Source organism: Toxotes jaculatrix, chromosome 1 (genome assembly GCF_017976425.1).
Source record: "Toxotes jaculatrix isolate fToxJac2 chromosome 1, fToxJac2.pri, whole genome shotgun sequence".
NCBI classification, from domain to species: Eukaryota; Metazoa; Chordata; class Actinopteri; family Toxotidae; genus Toxotes; species Toxotes jaculatrix.
In genome coordinates, this window is record NC_054394.1 from 30,175,119 (window position 1) to 30,191,756 (window position 16,638).

Consider the following 16,638-nt stretch of genomic DNA (forward strand, 5'->3'; position numbering starts at 1 on the left):
AATTTGCTAAAATTTTAGTTGAGCCTTTAGAACAAACTAAGATTATGACAGTTCCTAAACACAGGCCGAAGATTTCCTGCAGCACGTGTGAAGATGATGAATTTCAAGTGAAAATTTGGACTTTAACGTTTAAACATTAACTGTAACTGAGTTTTCACTCTCGGCCTTTTCAGCCCTCCATTAGAGCCCAAAAATCCATTGGCCTGTTTATTACTAAGCTGTGAGCACATCTGCTGATGCAGCCTGCCTTTGTTGATTCCATCACAGCCAGCCCTGCGTTCGCTCCATCCCACTTCACTGTTTCTGGGTCGTAATGCAGTCATGAGAACTTGTCAGGATTACAGACGTGGCCTCTTTCTGTGTCTGACACACGGACTCAGACTCGGACCGGGTCTGGGGGTGTCAGTAGGTGCAGGGTGCAGCAGGAGGCTGTGAGGTGTCAGGCATCAGCATCCACAAATCACACGGGGTAATTGTTTAATTTTCTAAGTCTGGATTAAACACAAGTATTGCCCAATCCCATTGTACTGTGAGGTTTGTGCAGCACTGGGGGAAGGGAAGGGAGGGACAGATGGGACTGACACATGGTCCCTGTCGACCTCCTCCTCCTCCTCCTCACCTCCTCCTCCCCTCACAGACTCTCTGCCTAATCTGTGTAGGACAGGGGGAGGATGGGGGAGGGCACCAGGCATTCTCCACCAGCTCTCCCTCTTTTCTGGCAGCACCCAACACAGCCGCAGAGCCAAAGCACACAGGATATGGGCAAAAAAACAACTTATTCCCCTGTGAGGCTGGACCGAGAGGAGCTGAACCGGCGCTCATGCTGAGGCTCTCGGCTGCAGGGAGCCCAGTCGGACTAGATTTACTGCTAATCCAGCATAAGGAGAGAGTAGGGACATCCCGCTGGATTGAGCGCCGTGGTTTTACTTTTTATTTTCATTTTCTTACGGGCCTAGTAGATGTGGTGTTCTCGCCTCTTTGAGGATGTGAGGATGCCATCTTTTCAGGCCATCTGAGACAACCTGTTTGAGCTGGACGTTCATGGCCAAATGTAGAGCCGTGGTGGCCGAGGAAAAGCAGTTTAGGGGCACAATGTCGGCCACTCACGGGATGAACCGCAGCGGCATCTACAACTACTTCCTCAACATGGTGGCCTATCAGGTGAGAGGTGACGAGCAGCAGCACAGGAGGCAGGGGCAGCAGCTTTTCTCAGGGTCAGCTATGGGGCTGATTTTATCAATAATAGCACTGGTTGAGAGAATTGATTATTTAAAATGCTTCTGAAATATTGTGAGATTTCTAATGAAGATATTCGTTTAGTGGTGGAAGAATTATTCAGATGTTTTGTTTAAGTAACAGTAGCAACACCACAGTGTAAAAAACTCCATGTACTGCTTTCATTAACATTTCATTAGCATTAACAGAAAAATATACTGAAAGTGTCAAAAGTTAAAGTACTTGTCAGGATGCCCCCTCTCAGTGTTTTAATGCTGTGGCTTTGAGGTGCAAACAGTCTATAACAATGCATCATATTTTATAAACTGATAAAATAACACAGTTTAGAATAAAATGAATGCACTCAAGTGCAAGTAGCTCCAAATGTGCTTTGGTATATGTCCTTTGTTATGATGTGACACTGCTCTGTTTACCTGTGGCTGATTTCTGCTGTGGTGATTTTCATGTTTTAATTTTACAGGTTTAATCAAATCAGCAGGAAAACACAGTCTGATTTAGATTTAAATACTTCATCTCTGAGAATCAGTTTCTTAGTTCAAACGGTGTCAGACCGGTGTTAAATGGAGGGGCCTTCATTTCTGGTGTTGCTCTACTGAACTGTATCATGTTGTCAGGTGTTCTTGTCATATAGTTTTGTAAGTGCTCCTTTAAGGTTTCTTAAACATTTTTTTTTTATTTCTTTGAGAAGTTGGTATTTTGGACTTGCTGACTTCAGTGGGATGATGAATGAGTAAATCTCCCAGAGCTGCAGAGGGTGTTGAAAATCTAAGGTCACAATCTGTGATGTCAGGATGTGAAACAAATGCATCCAGCTCTGAACCAACAGGGGGAAAAAATGTGTAGCTGCACCATGTTCCATCTCTACACCCACAGTCTTAGTTTCTCGTCCCAAAGCAACAATGGCTCACGCTCAGAAATGTGGGTTTTCCTTTGATAGTTCTATGGAGCTGTTAATCAGAGATGTGAGTCCTGTCAGAGCTACTCTGGCTTTGGCTCTGAGAAAATGTGATGACTGAGAACTGATAACACTCATATTACAATCAACCTGCCTACTGTCCTACCGTCCTACTGCCACTGCAAGGCAGCGACCAAACTGCAAAAAAATCAAAAATCACTTTTCTAGAAAGAGAGAAGTAAGAGGTTGTTAGCGTAGCCACTTACTCTGTGCACCTGTAAGCTTCGTGGCACTTGTGTCAGGTGGAACATGAACTACGAACAGAGGGTTTTAAACTGATTCTCTCTGATCTACTGTGGCTTTGATTGTAATACTCTTCATACTGAACAGGTGTAATTTCCTACATCCTAAAAATCCAACTCGGATCCTAACATGGTCTTTTTGAACACATTGCGTGGCCTGGAGTCCATGAGGAGGTCTGACCTTCTTTCTCAGTACTTTCTGATTTTCCAGTCCCGCCTGTGACTCGCTGCCTTAAACCCATTGGTTCCAACTGAAGATGTAAATCATTAAAAGCACCTCACAAATATCTGGTACAGCTGATTGTTGTAGTTTTTTCAAATGTTGCTCACACAGGAAGGAACTTAGTTCTGACATTCATGTTCCCCTCAGGCTGAATTTTCATCCAGCATCAACATCAGGTCAAAATTCATATTCAGATTTATCTGTATTTGTGCTGCAGTTACACAACATTTTAGAATCTCACAGACAAACATTTCAATGGTTTCGTCACAAGAATAAAACAGGAAGTAAAAACAGCACATCTCACCTGGTCCCACTCCTCCTACTCTCATCAGGGCACCTGATGATGATGTCTTTAAAGAACCAGAGTCAAGAGAATTGTGGGAAATGAAGGCAAAGTCAGTGTGCCATTTTCCTGTGCTTCACCACTTGTTGCCGCTGTTCCGCAAAGGTTACACGTCTTTTTTTGGATGCAGATTTTTTTTTTAAAGAACTATCAGGTGCAGAGTAGCCCCCCGGTTAGCTCAGTTGGTAGAGCACGACGCTCAGTCTCTTGGGGTCGTGGGTTTGAGCCCCACTGGTGCCACCTCGGTGCATTGTGGACCGGGCGGCAGTCGCCCCCGCGACCCGGGCCTGGACCCAGATAAGCGGCAGGAGATGACCTGACAGGTGCAGATTAAACAATATGAGCCCTAATAGGAGAAGAGAGTTTCACTGAGTGAAATTTGCAGCAGCACACAATTTAATGATTCATCAGCTGCACGAACATGACAGACTGTCCGCTGAGGTTCCGGTTATGTTGCTATGTTTACTTATTCTGGATGTGAAAAACTAAAACACTGTACATTTCATAAAAACTGAATTTAAATCCACAGAGTCGCAGCTGTATTTGATGAAAGGTAAATTTGGATCACTGGTGCATTAAGAATGTGATTCATGCAGGATTATCTCTCAGATTAGCTCCATGAACACAAGATGCAGGAGATCTTATAATCACCTGCAAACAAACAACTGGACTGCGTCCCTGTCTGTGTTTATGGAAACAGTTCATCATTCCTGAGCTGACAGTCAGTCTGGTGCAAATTTCCAGACTTGCACAATGTTTTAATAAAGACTCTGCCTCCAGGAGCTAAAACTGAAGGATGCACTGCTCACTGATTATTTCTCTACACTCAGTCTTCGCAGCACTAACTCACTGCTGTTTGGCCTGAATGTGCTGTGTGACTCACTGTATTATTTGGACTCAGTGGTTGTTTTTCTCTTAGTGCAATAACTTCACTCTTAGTCCTGTTTTATAAACCTTAAACTAGGCCAGATGACAGATGTGTTCAGAGGTTAGAGCGGTCATAAATCACCTGGCTGTGTGTGAGATGGCTTAATAAAAGCCGTACAGTTTCGAAACAGCAGTTTGTTGTTCTTATTTCAGCAAACTGAAGCACCACCTGGGCAGACGGAAGGTCACAGGGTTTCATCTTTGCTGTGTGAATCTGCAGATTTCAGTTCAGATCTGACGCAGTCAGCGGAAAAATATTTCTCTGATACTCTACGGATACTGTCCGTGGATGGAGACAAAATTTGGACAAACTGTCCATTTAATCACGTGTCATCTGTTACAGGATCAAATCATTTCTGAGCTACTGTACATGGTCAAAGCTCTATTTTTATTCAGTCTACCCTTTGATGAGAAGATGTTGGATAAGCTTCTCTGCATTATCCATCAGATTATGAACTGCACGTGATGAGTTATAATATATATGGATCCACTGTACCAGCATTCTGCGCATGCATTCATAAATCTGACGGTGTGGTTCAGGCTTTTTGACCAACAGTAGTTTTACGTGACTAATTCCCAGATATTGAAAATCACCGAGCATTTTCACAGAGAAACACAGAGAAATACTATCTTCTCTTTTCTCGTCTGAAACCGTTTTCCAACCCCACACGTCGTCCTGTGACCCTGAAAATGCAGACAGACCTCCAGACTGTAATCTGCTGAGTTTGCTGAAGCATCAGACAGATGTGCATCCAGGTTTTGCCTCCTTAGATTTAGTTCAGGATCAGGGGTGATGGGCTTAGGTTTAGTCGTCCACAGCCCAGATTTCTCCGAATCAGAACCAGCCAGATGCTGCTGGACTCATTAGACTAATCTGCCACCAACCACACCACTGCCAGGCAGGGTAGGTCAGCGCAGGGTATCTGATACTGAGACTCCCAAAAGTCCTCAGACGGTCTGACTTCAAATTCTGCACAAACTGTACATACAGTGTGAGTAAAAGCTGCAACCTGAAGTATGATTCAGTCTCTTTCACGTCTCTTATTTTTCCTTATTTGTTTTTTTTTTCCACTTTTTATAACATGCATTTATTTTTTATTAACTTGCTGCTCTTTGCTTCTGGGATGTAATTGTGTGATTTAAAAAGGCAGAACATCCAACAGTGAAAACACACACCTCCACTCTTTTACACTTTTTTGTGTTTGGATGCTGAGCTGCCTCCGTCTCTTCCTCCTCAGATATGCTGCTGCTGTGGACCGGCTCCCTGCTCGCTCTGCTGTGCCTTTTGTCCTCCAGTCAAGTCCTCCACCAGCACGCGGGTCATGTACACCCTCTTCCACATCATGAGCTGCGCCGTCTCCTGCCTCATGCTGTCCCGCACCGTCTCTGAACTCGTCAGGGAAAATGTGAGAACTGTGTCATGTTCAGTCAATTAATTTTGCATGAGGAGCTGAGACAACAGGCTGAGGACGATGCTCATTTTGTTCGGTGAATCAAATCAAATTTGAATAGAAGACAATCAAAATGGCCACTCACCCCTGGAAGCTTCCAGGAGCCTAGAAAACAAAACATTACCACAGATCAACAAATGAACTGAAATAGAACCATAACAACCAGTAAGCTCCTGACAACAGAACTGAAGAACTTTGTCACAGTAAAAGTTTAGATGCCTGAAGCTGCATGGTGCTTCAACTCTAAAGGAGAATTAAACTTTGGTTTGGAGAATGTTAGTTTGGCCAAGATTAGTGCAAAGAGCCATCATGTTTGGCATCTGGGCTTTTTGTAAAACTTTGAGTTCTGACTGATTTTACTTCATGTAGATGAGGATCTACTCGTTAAAAGGTTTATTTATTTATTTTCAGTATCGGCATGTCCTGAAATCTTCCCCCAGACAGAGTGACACACAGATGAATGGATGCTGGGTTGAAACACGGTGTGTGTGTGTGTCTGTGTGTGTTTCAGGTGCCTTTCTTTAACATGGTGTGTGACCAGGCGCATGGCGGAGGCCACTGTGAGATGCTGGTGGGCTACTCAGCAGTCTACAGAGTCTGCTTTGGCACTTCTTGTTTCTACCTGATGATGGCGATCTTCCTCATAGACGTGAAGTCGAGTCAGGACTTCAGAGCGCTGATTCACAACGGGTCAGTGCTGCAGACTTTACCTCACCAGACATGTTTATTCTGAACCAAGACACTGACTGTGACTGTGTGTGATTTTACAGAGCATCTTTTCAAACAGGTCTCAGAGTCTGATAATCATCTGTAGCGTCTGGGTTATTAAGTGGATTAAAACAGACAGAACAGAATAAGATATTAATCTGGAGACTACAAACAGTTTATGTTGCTTTATCTCATCTGTGTTTGAGTTTCAGACAAAATAGCTAAATGACACTTTTATTGGAAATTCAGAAGGTCTGACTTTTCTGCCCATACATGAGCACAGCTTAACAATCATGACCAAACAAAACAACAAATTAAATGACACAAATTCAAACCTGTCATTATAACATTTTCAGATTATAAAATAAATTTAAAATTCCTAAATCTACCACAAAACGTACTTCATCAACCACTCAATCTTCCTGCCCTGAGAAAAATCGAAATGAAGCTTGGACATGAAACACGAAAGATAAAACACTTCTCTGAATTTAAAATCAGGTTACAAAGACTTTAATGACATTTCCCTGGATGAGTATATTTAGAATGGACCCGATCACATCCAGAAATGTTTCCACACATGTCCTTAAAATACTTCACCGCGGTCTGTAAGGAGAAAGTTTTTTCTCCCTCTGCTCACCTGACCTGGCCTCCTGGTCTATTTAAAGCTCTTTGTTGTCACACTTTCCACTGCAGCGCACTCGATTAGAGCGGTGACGTAGTCCGGATTAGGATTTGACAGACTGGATTGCTGGTCCTCTCTGGTAATAAATCTACTCACAAGAGTCTTATCAGTGCCAGGGTGAAAGGTTTCAGGGTCTTTGGCAAAGGTTACAGCTCTCAGTGGTCTGCAGGGGGGTCAGGCAGCGACCCAGTGCCCTGCTGAAATCTTGGATGTCCTTATAATGGATGCGGATGCTGTCTGGAGGGAGGCTGAGGCAAACTTTGCTTTTACATCAGAGCTGTCATGCGCAAATCTTGTAATTCCATTTGTACTTTTGTGGGTTAAGAATAATTCTTTAATCTCGAAACGGTTTCAAAGCCTCTCAGGAGGCAATAGGATGTAAAATACTTTAATGACCCCATGAGTAAAGTTGGAGGAATTAAAGGAAATACAATCAGTTTTACATTCGGGACTAAAAACAACCAAACATGGCTACTGCACAGACCCCTGTCCTGCTACCTCCCTATGTGTTTAAAATGAAATCACTGTACGAAGCAGGAACTTTGTTGGACTCTCCGTGGTGCAGCTTTCAGACTCACCCACTTTTCAAACTCCTTCAGAACAGTCAATAAAATCCCATAAACCACGCAGACACATCCAGCTCACTAAAGCAGAGTTTGACCTGGTTTAATTAAAGCAGACAGGCTTTATTTTTTTTTTACCTCAGTGGAGGAGCCAAAGACGAGAGAGTACAGAGTCGATTTAACGGCTTCTTTTGAAAATCTGATTTCCTGGGTAAATAATGCCCAAAGCAACAATTTTAATTTTTGTGTAATGTCATAATGTTGAAAAAAAAAGGCTTAAATGACAAGCAGTAAACCCATTAATGATAATACAATGACAATGACAGAGGGTAAACTTTGACACAGTGAACTGAACGCTTGAATCTTAATGCTGAACCTTTGAATCTTTGACCTTTGACCGTTCCTCTGTTTTCTCTGTCACAGTTTCTGGTTCTTAAAGTTCATCACCCTCCTCGGGATGTGCACCGCTGCCTTCTTCATCCCGACAGAGTCCTTCCTGCATGGTGAGAAACTGAGCAGAGGCTGTTTACGTCTGTGGGGACTTGTGAAGATAAAATCCCTGCTGAGAATAAAAAAAATGACAGTGATGATGTTGTCAGTGCATCTCTCTCTGATAGAGGGCGGCAGAGATCCGCTCCTGAAAACACTCCGCAGCTCGACTCTGTTGTGAATTATTGGACCATAAATCTGAAGCTTGAGTTCACTTTGTTTGGAAACAGTAAATCTGATGGTGATACGCTCCTGATATCAGAGCTAATTTACAGTCTTCCTTTTCATTTTCTCCCCCGCTTCCCTGAAATAAATCAGCGGATGATGCTTCTTCTTTATCTCTCTCTCTCTCCTCGCAGCTTGGCACTATGTTGGTGTGGTGGGAGGATTTGCCTTCATCCTCATCCAACTCATCCTCATCACGGCTTTCGCACACACCTGGAACAAGAACTGGTGAGTGAGAACGTCATGTGAATAAAACACTGTGATAGTGATTGTGATTTCTGAGACAAACCGGTGATAGCCTCAGTGAAATAACCACAGGTAAATTATGTGGAGCTATGACCTCAAACCCGTCCAGAACCTCTGGGATGAACCGGACCACTGGCTGTGAGTCAGACCTCATCAGTGTCGGACTTTATTAAAGCTTTTATGGCTGAATGGGATCAAATCCCTGCAGCAGGTTCAACATCTGGTTTAAAGAGTGAAACCAGGAGAGTGGAGGCTGGCAGAGCAGCAGATTAATGCCCATGAGTGACACATTCTACAAACACATGGGGGAGTAATGTTTAGGTGTCTACATACTTTTGGCCATATGATGCTCTGCTCCATTTCTTTCTTTATTTGCTTTTTTACTTCATTCTGTCTTTTATTTGTTTCCCTTTGCTTGTTTTTACATTCACTCGTTTGTTAGTGTTTTTCCTTCTCTCTGTTTCTCCCCCTTCATGTCCTCATTCATTCAGCCAGACTCGTCCTCTGACAGCCAGCTTGTCCCAGATGTTATTTACTGTGTGCAGCTGTTGCTGTTGTGCCGTCCCTCTCTCTCCCGGCCACCTCTGAACTCCGCGGTGACATGGCAGAGTTGTTGTAGCTACGACAACTAAGAGGATTTATTTATTCAGGAGCTTTTCCAAGGCAAACGCACAGAGCTAAAAATCCTCTTATTCCCTTTACAGTAGTCTGAGGTTTCCATTCACCTCCCTCCAAAACCCGACTGTCTCTCCATCGTGAGTTTGCAGGTCAGAAGAAAAAAAACACTGCAAAAGCAAAAGTTAGCTTTTACATCACCCACGTCGCTGAAAAAGTCCAATGTGTGGCTTTTTATCTCCACAACTCCTCAGCATCAGTGGTTTACCTCCTGCTGTGTGCTCTGACTTTTACTGCATATGTTGAGATCACTGAGTAAAAGTACTGGACTCACTGGACTTTGACTGAAATCTGGTGCCTGCGTTGTCTGTAATTGTAAACTTTGGAGCTGTTATAAGATTAAAGTCCTAATGGGATGGACTTTAAATGGCTGCTTCTTACTTTCGTTCATCTGTTTCCTTCTGAGATGAACGAACTGAAATGTTCTAATTTTTCTACAAACTTTTCTACAAAATGCTAAAAGAATAATTTACTATAATCACACAACGATTTTCTACGTAGGGGCTTTAACATGCAATGAGGTTGACTGAGATTAAGATCACTAGAATCACTCAGACAAATTTGTTACCCAGATCAGATATAATCCAAATTTCTTTACTAAAAATGAATGACTTGACTACATTTGATGTGTAATCTGGACAGTGAGTTTCAGCTCATTGTTCTCAGTGAAAAAGCCTCTGTTCACTACCTGCTCAGCACCGAACAGCAGACAGACACAGTCAGAGAGCAGCTGGTGAACACAGTGAAGCATTTAAAAACGCAGAGCTTAAACAGAGTGAATATTGGACTTTGATTCATCAGGTGGACACAAACAAAATGTTCTGCCCAGAGCTTGTTTCCACTTAAATCCACATAGAATGAATATGTGTGCAGGATGGATGTGAGGCTGACGCCTCCACCCTGTCCTCTCTGTTGCTCTCAGGTTGACTGGAGCGGCAGAAAACAAGCGTTGGTACCTGGCAGTGATGTGCGCCACCCTCTTCTTCTACACCATCGCCACCATGGCCTTCACCTTCATGTACAAGTACTACACACACCCCATCGCCTGCCACTTCAACAAGGCCCTGCTGTGGATCAACCTGGGACTGTGCGGCCTCATGTCCTTCATTGCCGTCACTCCGTGCGTGAAGCAGAGTGAGTTGATGAAACACACTCGCGTGTCTGTCGTCGATTCTCGGCGGAGGAATAACACTTTGTCCATCTCCAGCTATGCAAACATCCCCCTGCTGAAACCAGAGCTGCTGCAGATAATAATAATTAGATGTGAGCTCATATTATCTGTTTCTGCTTCTGAAAACAAAAAGTTGCAGACCTGCTTTGCCTGCACATGTCTGGGTTTTATGATAGAAACACAGCTGGTCACAGAGCTGACAAGTAACTGAGTACATTTACTCAAAGTACATTTACGGGTAGTTTACTTGAGTATATTTCCATTTTGGTCTCATTCCTCGGCTATAATTGAAAATAAATACGGTACTTTTAACTCCACCTCATATATCTGGCGGTTGGAGATACTAGAAAGAAAAATCAGCCATGTTTCGGTTTGATAACACAGTTAATTTTAAACTTAATGTGAATTTGAGTTTATTCTTGACCATGAAAACAGAAACTGAGAAAACAGTTTCACCACCAGGTCCGTTTAGTATCTGCTCATTTAGAAGCTTTTGATCAAATCTCTTCATCTTCACTGACAGATTTATTTTGTAGGGTGAAAAATTTCTCCAACTTTAAAGGTGGGGTTTTCATCGCCGGTTCATTAAAGCTTGTTGTTGGATTTGGATATTTCCTCCTGCCTCCTTGAAGAGTGTGTGAATCTCTCTCCGTATCTGCAGAGCAGCCTCGGTCCGGCCTCCTTCAGGCCTCCATCATCAGCTGTTACGTCATGTACCTGACGTTCTCCGCTCTGTCCAGCCGCCCGCCAGAGAAAGGTACGCTAAGCAACCGGACACAGAGCAGAGAGACGGCGGCAGACCTCTGCGGCTCCACTGAGACACTGATCACCGTGTCTCTGTCCTGTGTCAGCACTGACACTGAAACATTAAACATGAACACAGACACCTCTGAGGATTTGTTCAAGGTTATACTCAACATGCTGATTGAAAGAGAAACATACGGCACAGGAAATGAAAGGAAAAAGTCTGATTCTGTGTCTGCAGGACGTGTAAAAAGTTAACTTTAGGCCAAAGTGTTACCAAATGTCAACATTGTGTATGCAGCTGCTTGCACTGCCCCCAAGTGGCCAAAAAATCCCAAACATTTAAGTTTCCCTCATTTGCTGCACACCTGTGGTTTCGACACACATTTAGTGGTTGTTATATAGCGAGGGTACAGTTCTCCAAAACCCAGATGAACAGAACACAGAGCATAGGCAGGCTGGGTGGTTGGATGCAAGTGAACCAGGAAATGAGGAGTAGAATGAAACACTGGTCTTTAGTAGTCACAGGTAGGAGGTGGGGTAATGACATGATTCCAGTCAGGTGTGCAGGTGAGTTGGCGGGAAACATGGGTCCCCACACTTTGTCCTGGCAAACACATACACCCACACAAACAGGTAGAGAACCAAGAAGGGAAACACAGCAGAGACACAAGGTGAATGGAGGAGACCCTGCCTAATCCTAACACACACACACACACACACACACACACACACACACACACACACACACACACACACACACACACACACACTGGGGTGGTAAAATCCTCCATAATTTGCTTTTTACCTTTTTCCAAATGACTCACCTGTTGGCTCCAGGTAAGACAAAGAGCCTCCACATGACTGAGACATTAGCGCAGTGGCTTGTCAGAGGCCCCTGTCTTATCCAGCGTATACATCTAAATGGAACACATGCAAATATAGATGCACACGCACACACACACACACACACACGCACACACACACACGCACACAGATAATCTGGGATCAGATGTGCTCTGACATGCTGCCTGCTGGGCTGGTGGCCTGTGGTGAGGGCAGACTGAAGGATATTTGTTTCACATTCCTCATGGATCCACTGACAACATAATAACACAGGAATACAGCCTGGCAGCATCATTACATGTGTTCTCACACAGCTCACGAGGAAATGTTGGTTAACAAAAGAAGCTTAAAGGAAAAACACACAACAGATTGATTTTAAGTGGGACTGTGACTGAGGTGCCTCTCGCATCCTGTTTTCCCGTCTGTATTTCCATTCCTGGCCAAACTCAGTGTATACATACAGATATTTCCAGATGCTACAATGCCAGACTTCATCATATCCACCAGCTTTAATACTCTAAAGCTCTGCTGAAGTAATGTATTTATCAGTATGTTGGAAAACAGTTGTTTGGAATATACAGGGCTTGGAAGCTGTTCAGAAGCCCCAAAACTGTGGAGGCTGCAGTTTTCTGCTGCAGGTTAGATTTTAAATGAACTCCCATTAAACCTCTGAAGACCTGGCATCACTGTCGGGGACCAAACTTTACTTTTCCTGATCTACAGTTCGATGTTCAGCACGCTCCAGTCTCAGAAACAGATTAAACCAGCATGGTGAGCTGCCAACAGTACGAAGAATATTCAGTCAGAAGCTCAGGTATCAAACGCTGACCATCTGTTCTCCTCGTATTTCTGATCAAACTGGTTCATTCCAAAGACCAAAATATTATATCACTGTTTGTGACTACTGTTGGACAGACACAAACAGGTAACAACAAACTGATACTAGAAACAGAAGAGAAGAACTATGCTGCAGGAGTTTGAAAAGTTTCTGTGGTGAATCTGCTGAATCTGTTATAAATGTTGTGAGTCTAAACCGACCGAGGCCACAGACCGTGATCAGAAGCAGCCGACGCGGACGACTCCAGCAAAAAGTTAAGCCTGACTGAAATTTTGCCACAGCACAATGCGATCTGACAAGCGCATGCAAACGCACATTTTTGGCAAATGTGTTTCAGCTGTTTATCTTGTGAACATCATGACGAAAGACAGAATAATTGCCGCTGTGACAACATTGTGTCTGTGACCATTTTAAACTGAAAAGGTTTTCAACGCATTAAGTTGTGACTCCAACTGAACTAACAGGATGATATTTTGTTGTCTCACCGTTACCTTAAACAACACAACCCCGACAACACAGCTGATGCTGTCCTCTCTGAGGACACAGCTGATTCTGTCCTCTCTGAGGACACAGCTGATTCTGTCCTCTCTGAGGACACAGCTGATGCTGTCCTCTCTGAGGGGACACATTACAAACTTTTCAGAAGCATCTCACAGGACTGAGGGAGGAAACTAACCCACACCTAATCCTTAGGTGTGTGTGTGTGTGTGTGTGTGTGTGTGTGTGTGTACAGTATGAGTGTGTACAGTATGTGAGCGTCCCGGGGCAGTGCAGGACATTGTAGCAACTTGTTGAGAAAATATGCACTCTGACTGAGTCTGTTATAAAAACACCTTTTCAACGGAGACTGAGCCGCACACAAAGACACACACACACACACACACACACACACACACACACACACACACACACATACATACACACAACTTTACACACTCTGCTGCTCTGTAATATTTAATTTCCACCTACTGTTTGCAGTGTGTGTGTGTGTGTGTGTGTGTGTGTGTGAGATCCATCCATTAGACTAAGCGATCCATCCTTGCTTGGTCTGTCCCCGGAAGGCTTATTCTGTTCTATGACCTCACCATGACAAACACACACACACACGCACGCACGCACGCACGCACGCACGCACGCATGCACGCATGCACACACGCACACACACACACACACACACACACACACACACACACACACACGCACACAGTAATCTGTATGTTTCTGAGAGGAAGAATTAGTCTGAAGAGCATCAGAGAAACAACTCAAAGACGTTCTCTCTCCCTTGACGACTCTTGACCCAGTTGTGTGTGTGTGTGTGTGTGTGTGTGTGTGTGTGTGTGTGTGTGTGTGTGTGTATAGTACAGTCTGAGTCCTGTAATTAGCCATTGTTTTCACTGAGCTCAGGTTCCTCTTTCTCCTACAACACACAAACACAAAACGTCTCTCAGGAATCTACAGCCGGACGAAAACGACCCTCTGGAGGTTGGGCTGGATTTCTGTGTGGATCCGAGTGTGTGTGCATGTGTGTGTGTGTGTGCTTATAAGTTTGAGCTCATGCACATGCATGTGCATGTGTGAGCATACAGTACATATTTGTGAGGGCTCTGTGTTCGCCCAAGAGAGTGTCCAGAGGGTGAGTCTGCAAGAGAGAGTCCCAGAAGGGAAAGTGCAGCCGAGGCCCCTTTTACAAGGAAGAAAGGAATTTCCCAAGAAATGAAACGAAGGAGAAAGAATGAAGAAAGAATGAAAGTGACACAACAGCTTGAACTGTATGCGCCACCTTTTCTCTGTGCAGCAGCACGGAAAGAACCAGACTGTCAAAAAAACAAATTTGCAAAAGCAATTACTCATTTTGTCCTGGTGATAAAAAAAATCTGGAACAAGATTAACACCAAAAGATGTCTGACTTCTTCATGAAGTGATATCACTCTGCATTTAATCTCAGTGTTCTTCAGTATAAGTATGAACATTTTAATTGAATGCAGATAATTTAAGTCCACACAGGACCAGTTTCTCCGTTGCTCCAAACCTGAGACAAATCAGGTCCAGAAGTTTTTCAGATGAAGGGATTGCAGATTCTGGTGCACAGTAATACAAACTGCATGCCTGTTTGTTTTGTATCATCTGCTCTCACTGCTGATTAAAAACCGTTGAGGGGGATTTGACACAAACCAGCGACAAACCGACAGAAACAGTTTCCTTGTGTAATGGAACCTGTTGTGTTGTGTTCCTCTCTGTGTCAGTTGTGTACCAGGGCATGAACATGACCGTCTGTTACCCCAGTGTGGGACAAGATGGCATCCAGAACGAAGGCAATGCTGTCGCCATCATTGGAGCTGCCATCATGTACTGCTGTGTCCTGTTCGCATGGTGAGTGGACTCTTTACCTACGAACAGAACAAATCAATGTGAGCTGTGTATAGAAACAGACTTTCATCATTCTCTGACCTTAAAGTGGGAGAGATGGTTCGTGTTCCCCTGAAGACTGTCGTGTCTCTGACAGGAGGAACTCTGTGGACATTAACGTGTTCACCTCTGATTTCCCTGCAGTAATGAAGCTTCCTACCTGGCAGAGGTGTTTGGTCCATTTTGGATGATCAAAGTTTATCGCTACGAGTTCCAGAAAGCAACCTGCTGCTTCTGCTGCCCTGAGGAAGAGGAAGGTCTGTGCAGTTTACATTTCATTGTTGTCCTAATAACAGCGATTTGTATTGTGTGTTTGCATCAATAAAACACACATTCATTAATATTAAAATGGAAGTAAAACAAGCAAGTTAGTGGGAAATCATGTTACCTTCACTTAGGAAGGGACATTGTTCATGCTGCAATTCAAGGATCAGGATCAGGAGAAACATTAACATCTCTAAGCAAAATCTCTTGAAGATTCTGCAACCGTAACATCCTCTGGAAAAAAAATGGAGGAAACTGACACCTCCAAACGGAATATAAAATAATGGATGGACAGTAAATCTAATTATTGTGTTTTAAAAGTCTGAAAGTGTAGATCTGGGAGCTGAGGGGCCTTTTTTGGCTTTAATCACTGCAGTGTATTCAGGTCTGAGCTGCAGGGACGGAAACTCTCACGGAGACATTTGTCTTTTTCAGCTGAAGAGGAGTTTGTGATTGACGATGAGAGCAAAGGCTGTCAGAAGGTTATTCACAACGAGACCCAGAGGGTGGCTTACAGCTACTTCTTCTTCCATTTCGTCTTCTTCTTGGCGTCGTTGTATGTGATGATGACCCTCACTAACTGGTTCAGGTGGGTTAACGACACTTTGAGCACCCAAACGCTGACCTATGTTTGAGATTTCTAAGGTATTTTTTGAAAATTAAGAGGGGGAGGAGGACACAGAAAAGGTGGAGAGTTATGTATTTTTTATTTTTGCTGAAAAGGGAGGTAATCAAACCTCTCTGTGAGAGTGAGATTGAGTCTTTAGTGATTGAATATTATCTCTCCAGAGAGCAGATGACTCTCACACTTCAGTCTGCAATTTAACGGAAAGCAAAAACAGAAAAAAATGTCATTATGAACTTGGACCCATTCATTAACTTTCAATAAATAGTTTTATTACTTTGGGATATTTTGGGAAGAGTATTCAGGGCCATGCTTTTTAAAAAAGTGGAACAACATTCAGCCTCCCTCCTCGTTAACGTGTGTTGTCCTCATCCAGCTATGAGTCAGCAGTGTTGGAGACCACCTTCACCCACGGCAGCTGGTCTACCTTCTGGGTGAAGATGTCGTCCTGCTGGGCCTGTGTGATCCTCTACCTCTGGCTGCTGCTGGGCCCTCTGTGCAGCTGTCAGTCTGAATCCAGACCTCGCCGCTCACGCATCAAACGCCGCTCAGCGTCCTCCCGCCACGTCACCGTCAGCGTCTGACGCCCTCTGTGAGGGGCCAGGCAGGAGCGAGGCGGACATAGAGGGACGTGGATGAGGGGTCCGATGACTCCAAGCCTCCTCGTGGTGCCCTGCGGGAGGAGACTTTCAGGAATGGAGGTCACGGGGGTCAGGGGTCAGAGACTTACAGTGCAGTGAGAAGGACCAATCAGAGGGCTTGTGTGAAGAAATGGATGT

At 44.0% G+C, this 16,638-nt stretch overlaps 2 protein-coding genes across 2 annotated transcripts in view; one reads left to right on the top strand and one right to left on the bottom strand.

Annotated features, from left to right (window-relative positions):
- Positions 1-1,041: 1,041 nt before the first annotated feature.
- On the top strand, positions 1,042-16,443 carry serinc4 (serine incorporator 4). Its single transcript, XM_041041659.1, has 11 exons — positions 1,042-1,161; positions 5,165-5,332; positions 5,889-6,067; positions 7,754-7,833; positions 8,179-8,272; positions 9,888-10,099; positions 10,798-10,893; positions 14,808-14,934; positions 15,115-15,227; positions 15,670-15,823; positions 16,236-16,443. Exons 1-11 carry the CDS (start codon positions 1,042-1,044, stop codon positions 16,441-16,443), a joined length of 1,551 nt encoding a protein of 516 aa, XP_040897593.1.
- The window catches only part of adamtsl5 (ADAMTS like 5), a 29,380-nt gene continuing 28,931 nt past the window's right edge, over positions 16,190-16,638 (bottom strand). The window contains exon 14 of the mRNA XM_041041645.1: positions 16,190-16,532. Within this exon, the coding sequence (XP_040897579.1) occupies positions 16,433-16,532 (100 nt within the window). The 3' untranslated portion in view covers positions 16,190-16,432. The remainder of the gene's footprint in view (positions 16,533-16,638) is intronic.